Below are 7,514 nucleotides of genomic sequence, written 5' to 3' on the forward strand. Positions count from 1 at the left end.
TGGTCCCTAGATGATAGAACATCAAAGAATATGAGAAATGTCACCAAATGGGTCACTGAATATGTCAAGATTATTAAAGCTAAATTATTAAGAGAGAAGTGGAAACTGTAGTGAAATGTCACAGGCCAGGTCTGGAAAACAGAAGTTACGTTTTGTGTTTTTTTTGTTGTTAAAGACTAGTCTACTAAAATAAATTTTATACTTGTATAATAAAGTAACTTAGGTGAACTAGACTTAGTGTTTAATTAAGACTCTTGATTTTTCAAAATCTCAAAGTGAATAAACTTATAGATTTATACTTTTTTCCCTGAAGTTTTCAAATCAAACAGAGTAATCTTAAATCATCCCACATCATGCTAAAGAATTTAGCCTCTGAAGACAGAATAAAGCAATAATGGTAAGGAATAGGAAGAAAGCATGAAAAAAAAGAGAGAAATGATGTAGTACACAACAATGGGGGGTTTATTTATGTGGAAAAAGGAATGTCTGCATAATGCTTACAGTCACTTATTTGACAAACAGGTATTGAATATAAACTAGGTACAATGTATTGGAGATACAAAGATAAAGAAGATATCATTCTTCCCTTCAAGAGATTTAGTCTAAAATGCTGTTTATAATATAAAACATGTTTTCTTCTAGTACTTAGGAAAGAACTCAAATGATGAGATTTATTTTTAAACCATCCCACGTAGGTTTTTTATCATGCAAGTCTCAATTCTATTGGCAGAGACTAAAAAGATAAAAACACCCCCAACACACCAAATTCCAAGATTACTTTAACTTTTAAATGTGTACACGTACGTACACATACACAAACACACACACAAACCCTCCATTATTGGTTAGGAAAAGTCTCAAATCCTACAGTCCTTACATATAAATTTTAGGAGATGGTAGACATAACATAATAGGAAGATCCTCTGAATTCTTCCTACATTTCAGCTAGTGATTTCATGCTACAGATGACACTTGTTAAACTTCCAGTTTATAGATGATTTTAACTATTTAGTTCAGTTAATAGGTCTTATGAAACCAAACATCCCGTAGCTGAATTAAATTTTGCTTTGGTCCACATGGTACATTACCATGGTTCATCGATACTCACCAAATGGGACACCTTGACAGATCCTTCACAATTAGAAGGTTCACCTTTTTCTCTGCTTTCCAAAATCTAGATGGAAAAGGCAACTTGTAGAAAAATTAGTGCATTCTTAACTGGAAAGACCAAACAGACAGAGAATTACCTACCATCCTAAAAATGGTATGAGAACGGCTGCTTCTTTGATTCATTTTTGTAATTCCATAATGTCTATTCTCTGTAAAAAAATAAAATAAAATTAAGTCATATTTTAGCTGTGCATATTAAAATCCAAAGAAAAACATTAACTTTTATTTTAGCTTAAAAGTGAAAAGTGTGATGTGAAGACTAAATACATTCAGCTGAAGTTTTTACAAGTGTTTTGAAGACATACAGCATAAAGTCTTACTTTCTCCCTTTGTGATCCACTTCAAAGCCATTTCTGGTGTATAAACAACTTCTTCTGTGAGATCAGACACATACACATTCCTCTGAAACAAGTTTAATTATGGAAAGAGTAGAGAAATAGAAGTCACTTACAAGTTTGCATCTCAAAAAGGAGAAACCATGATAACCATGATAGAATTCAACTGTAGAAGTTAAAAGCACAAAGTGCTAACTACAGTATGAAAATAACAAGTAAACCCATAGTGTTTACGATTTATTTGCTATATTGAAGCAAAATATTACAGCTTTCAATCTTTTAATACTATATACACTGCTTAAAAGATGATCTCTATAAACTCTTAAGAAAGGAAACAAAACAAAACAAACTGTAGATACAGGAAACACTTTAAAAAATATAGAAATTAAAGGTAAATGTTCAAGAGTAATAATCTCAATAAGTAAGTCTATTTTTTGAGCCACTTTGTTAACTCTGCAACTTACATTGACGTCTTCCCGAATTATTAAAGGCTTCATTTTTTGAGTGTTACAGAGTAAGTCTGTAATAGTTTCATTGTATATCTCCATATAAGACACACGTAAGAGAAATTCCCTATCAGGAAACTAGAAGAAAAAAAATACATAAAAACATCAGAGATCAATCAGTTATGAAAACTTAATACTGAATGCCTATGTGCTAATATTAAATATTAACATATTGAGAAGTTATCTTTGAAAAACAAAAAACAAACAAACAAAATCCCCCTATGGGTCTGTACTGACAAAAATCCCCCTATGGATCTGTACTGACAAAAATATAAAAGCAAACGCATTGGTTCAGAAATAATGAAAGATATAGTATCATAGAAATAGAAGAGAGTGCCTAGTCCAACTCTATAAGCTCAAAATAAAACCCTACCAAGAGATGTTCAAATAAGAACATTAAAATCATTAAAATAATGGAAAAAACTAATTTAAATAAAACCAACTCTTAACTAATTAGGTTGCCTTATCTGGCCCTCTGCTGTTATCTACTTTTTCTGCTCCTTGATAATCGCTGGTAGTTAAACAAAGGAAATGAGGCGCTAACCCTTCTGAGAAGACCTTCCGGTTCCTGTATGCCCACTTTGTGGTGGGAGTGTTACTGTTTCAGGATCCAAAGGAAAGAACAAAGAACTTTAAGCTCTATGAAGTAAGTTTATGGGAAAGAAATAAACTTATGCCATGCCTTTCTTCCTTTCCCATGGATAATCAGGAGATAACTGTAAATCTACTTCCTTTCATCATTACAAGAGAACACTAAGGTTGCTATTCTATTATTACTACTTTTACCTGTATGTACTAGACATGTAGGTAAGTTATTTACCTTCTTAATTTTTTGAAAAATGTCATGAATTGCCCTGGGTATTACCCCCAAATAATCATCTGAACCCATCATAGTATATGTTTTTCCTGAAGCTGTCTGCCCATAGGCAAATACAGTACCTGCAAAAACAAAAAGACACACGCAAAGATTAAAGATGAATCTAAAACTATTAATACTCGTTGAACAGACACCAAAGACTAAAATGTTTCTGCAATGAATACAAACCATTGTAGCCTTGTATGGCAGAATCTATGATCGGTACTGCTATTTCTTCATAAACATTTTTAGTAGTTTCATTGCTATGAAAGACACGATCTAAAAAAACAACAGAAAACAGAAGTTAAACCAAATATATAAACTATGTATAGTAGTTGTCTAAAAAAATAAAATTGTTATTTTATATGGTATGATAAAATATTTAAGACACAATATTTTCTTCAACTTCTTGGTCTTCTGAAAATACACTTCTCTATAAGGTAAAATGTTGGTCCTCACACAGAAAAAATACAAGTCAGCTATGCTCTGAGCTTTCAAGAGGCAGTAAGACATAGTGGCTGAATATGGGGGTCTAGAATCAGATTGTCTGCAAATCCTGGTACTGCCCCTTACAAGCTGTGTGACTTTGGGCAAGGTAGTTGATGTCTCTGTGCCTTGGTTCCTTAATTTATAAAATGGACATACTGTATTATTTCCTTATAGAATTATTGTGAACATATGGTAAATAGTTAGGAAATGAGAACTGTTTATAACATATCTAGCAAGAAGGCCAAGCTCAAACTAAATAAAGAAATGCAGACATTTGGAAGAAAAGTACTGAAAAAAGCTGAATTTACAGGGAACAACCAGTTGGCTGGCAGCTAGAGGATGGGTTTAGGGTTTTTACACTGATGAGTTCACTAGTCTAGGATGTGGTTCTCTGCCTTTGTTAGCACATTAAAAATGGACCACCCTTACAGTGCTAGCCTCACATTAAAAATGTTCCAAGAAACGGATTTGTGAATCAGGAGGTAAATGTATGACCTGCAATGAGAAATTCAGTGATCACACTGCTTGCACCGTGATCACATATCTATCCTGTCAGCAGAATCATAAGTGCCATCTGAAGGCTTCTGAGATATCATGAATTCTGAGCAAGGAGAGATGGCAGGATGATTCAAATCTTAATGCTATCTGCTTCAGGTAGGTGGATGAGTCAAAATCTTCTATGGACATCAATGACTACCAACAACCTATTGTAGTACCTGAGTCTAAATGCTAGTGCATCCCTTAGAGGATGATTCAAATGTTAATGCTATCTGCTTCAGGTAGGTGGTGGATGAGTCAAAATCCTCTATGGACATCAATGACTACCAACAACCTACTGTAGTACCTGAGTCTAAATGCTAGTGCATCCCTTACTCTTGGTTTTATAATCTCTGGTGCATATACTGTTTTACCTTTTCAAAAATTATGTTAGTACCCTCAAATGGTCCTTACCAGGACTCAGTTTCTCTACTGTACATCTTTGCTCCAGAACCCTATGTATTGCCTTTCTGGCTTAACCCTAATTTGACAACCTAATCACTCTTAAGGTTGAGAGGAGCTCACTGTTGCTCTGTGGTGCCTAAGTGGCAGCACGGTAGTGTGGCTGGAACACAGATCGGGAGCCTGACTCTTTCACTTGCTGGCTGTGTGACTGTGGTCCTGTTTCAGTTCTGCTTTAAAATGGAAAGGTACCTATCACATAGTACCTACTGCATAGGCTTTTTAGAGAATTAAATGATTTATTATGAAGTGCTTAGAACAGTGTCTGGCACGTTGGCAGCACTACGTACATGTTAAATCAGTACAACAGTCAGCCTAGCCAAACTTTAGGGCCTCCAAGTCCCTTTGTCTTAGCTAGCTATTACTTATCAGCAGGTCCCAATTTAAGTGCACCCTCTCAGACACCTAGAATAGTTAGATCCCCTGCAATAATCTCCCACAAAACTTACGTCATCATAAGTGTAATTACTTGTTTATAGCCTTTCTTCCCATCATATGATAAACTCCACAAAAGAAGGGGTGGATTCTTGCTGTATTCCAGCAGACAAAGAAGGAATATCTTCACTATTTATTCTTTAAAGAGATTTCTTGAAAATAATTGTAGAAAGAATATACTAAACTGAAAGACCTTAAAGATGACATTAAGGAACATATTTTGGGCTTACAGAGCTTTAGGCCACAAATACACTAATGCATAAGGGAAAAAAATTATAGTTCTAGTCATAAAGCACTCTTACTATAACTGTTTTAAATATCAATTTATTATCTTATCATACATTATGGATGAACAATTTTTTAAAGTTTCCAATGAAGCAGTTTACAGAAGCCTTAGTCTCATCCTTAATGAAAAATCCAGTACTACTGACAAGCCTTTTGTACTCTTAATAGGAAAAGGATAACAGGTTAACTTTTGATGCTATTATAAGCTTACCAAAATTGAAGGATTTACTCCCATCCACTTGATAAATAGCATTATTGTCAGTTTTCCAATAAACTTGGGTAGCTTCTCCAAGAGCTTCTTCTCTAAAAGAATAAAACATTGCATTTTAGTATAACTGGTCATAGAAACTATATTATATGAAAGATCATTTAAAATATTTCATCTAAAGAATATTTTAAAGTGTATATGGTAATGACTTATACCATATGTAAGAGAAATACGGAAAATCCACCTTTGAAGGATCAATATTTTTAAATGGGGTTTCAGGAACCTTCTGCCCTCCCATGGGATTTTCCTCATGAAGCTTTTCACTTACCCAGAGCTGACAGCTGAAAACGTACATTCAAATGCAACTTTGATTATGTTGCTCTCACTTAAAACCTTTAAAAGTCATCTGAAATCCTTAATATGGCACATGAGACCTGGATCATGTTTATTTCTCTCTTCAACCTTATCTTCCTCTAAATTCCTATATACATCCTAATTCCATACAACTCAACTAGCTGAAAGTTTTCATCACATAATAGATTCAACCCCTCTTTACTTGGAATACCCTAACCTTTCCATTAAATAATTTAACTATTTTTTCAATCATGAAAATGGTCAGCAGTTTCCGCACACGGGCCCCTCGTCTCCCCCAAACTGTCATTTCACTGAAGCACTCTCCAATTGCTTACTGTAACACTTGTCAGGATGCATTGTAATAGTTTCTTTATGTAGCTGTCTTCTAATGCATTAGATAATGTGCTCCTTAAAAATAGAAAATTCTCCATCTTGCTATTCTCATTTATTAAGCACCCAGTAAAATTAAACAAATATTTCTCAAACACAAAATTAGTATTCTGGGGCGAAGGTCAGAGACTAGAGAAGCAAAAATGACTATTTCCTTCTCTTCCTGCCTTTTCTCTACAGCATTTATTACTCCCATATCAACGTTTAACATTCTTTATCTTTTACTTTATTTTCTGTCTCCCCCCTACCCGCCCCAATGTAAGATCCACAGGGCAACGATGGCAGTGTCTGTTCAGTGCAGCACACTGTACTACTGTACTAAAAAAAAAAAAAAATCCACGTTGATAAATATCAGTGATTCAAATTTCTGAATGCTGAATTCAGTCATTGTCTGAAGTCTTGAGTGCCTACTGAATATGATGCAAAAAGAGAAACTAGTTCTTGCTCTCAAGGAGAATACAGCAAAGAGGGAGACACAGTTAAGTGTAAAATAACTGTGATGAGTGCGAGTAAGGATCTTTTCGATACGACTTCCCTAAGGGGTAGGGTGGAGTGGGTGGTCGCAGATCCGGGAAATGCCCTGCCGCGCAGGCTAAAGATCTGTAACGTCGGCGAGACAGAGTGGTATTCGATGTAAGAGACACCGCAGCTCGGAAGTATCTTCTACATCCTCTAATCCCTCCGCGTCACTTTACAGATAAGGAAACCCGGCCCGCAGCAGGTAAGCGGCAGGGTCACCAAGCAGCAGGGTCACCAAGCAGCGGGGTCCGGAAGCAGCAGCTCTGGGAAACGCGGACTCCCCCTCCGGCTCGGGACCCGCGGGGGCTGGTCACAGGCTGGCACACCTACCTGCTGTTGAGCGGCCGGACCCGCACGCAGACGGCGACAGCTCCTTCCTCCGCCATCCTATCAAGCCAGATCCCAGGGAACCGGCGGAGGACCTCCACGGCGGACGAACCGCAGGACACGGACCACCCCGCCTTTAAGTTTAAATTTTCCCAAATGCCGCTTCTGATTGAGCCGCGGCCTCGTGACGTCACGGGCCGTTCCATCTGCGTCGCGGCGCGGGGGGCGCGAGGCGGCGACGCGTCCATTGATTTAGGGTGGAGGCGGGGTGTAAAGGGTCTATAGGAGAATGGGGCAGGGAGTCGCAGCAAAGGTTCTGGGGAGCGGCTAACCTGGTAGTAGCAGAAATAGCTATCATCTGCTAAAAGCCACTGAAGTGCAGGAAGCCATTTACAAACACCATCCTTTGTCCCATACTAAAAGAGTTTGCAATCTGTAGAAAAAAACAAGGCAGAAAAATTTTTTTTACTAGCAAAAGAGAATTACGACTTTTAGCCAAACTGTTTAATAAACAAACAAAAATACAAAACCTCAAAGTCACTGCCCATCCCAGAAACATAAGAATCTTGTGTTCCTTAGAAACTGAGGTTTAGGTTTTTCCTTTTTCTTTTTATTTTCTTTAAGCTCCTCTTTCCATTGGC

General features: G+C 36.9%; 1 protein-coding gene across 8 annotated transcripts in view; it reads right to left on the bottom strand.

Annotated features, from left to right (window-relative positions):
- The window catches only part of CENPE (centromere protein E), a 63,406-nt gene extending 56,386 nt beyond the window's left edge, over window positions 1-7,020 (bottom strand). For all 8 annotated transcript variants that reach the window (XM_015594972.2, XM_025051717.1, XM_025051719.1 and 5 more), the window contains exons 1-8: window positions 6,877-7,020; window positions 5,287-5,378; window positions 3,057-3,146; window positions 2,832-2,950; window positions 1,970-2,089; window positions 1,491-1,572; window positions 1,252-1,319; window positions 1,109-1,174 (exon numbers count right to left, since the gene is read on the bottom strand). In XM_015594972.2, the coding sequence (XP_015450458.1) occupies window positions 1,109-1,174; window positions 1,252-1,319; window positions 1,491-1,572; window positions 1,970-2,089; window positions 2,832-2,950; window positions 3,057-3,146; window positions 5,287-5,378; window positions 6,877-6,932 (693 nt within the window). In that variant the 5' untranslated portion in view covers window positions 6,933-7,020. The remainder of the gene's footprint in view (window positions 1-1,108; window positions 1,175-1,251; window positions 1,320-1,490; window positions 1,573-1,969; window positions 2,090-2,831; window positions 2,951-3,056; window positions 3,147-5,286; window positions 5,379-6,876) is intronic.
- Window positions 7,021-7,514: the final 494 nt, after the last annotated feature.

Source organism: Pteropus alecto, unplaced genomic scaffold (assembly GCF_000325575.1).
Source record: "Pteropus alecto unplaced genomic scaffold, ASM32557v1 scaffold5, whole genome shotgun sequence".
In the NCBI taxonomy this organism is placed as follows: domain Eukaryota; kingdom Metazoa; phylum Chordata; class Mammalia; order Chiroptera; family Pteropodidae; genus Pteropus; species Pteropus alecto.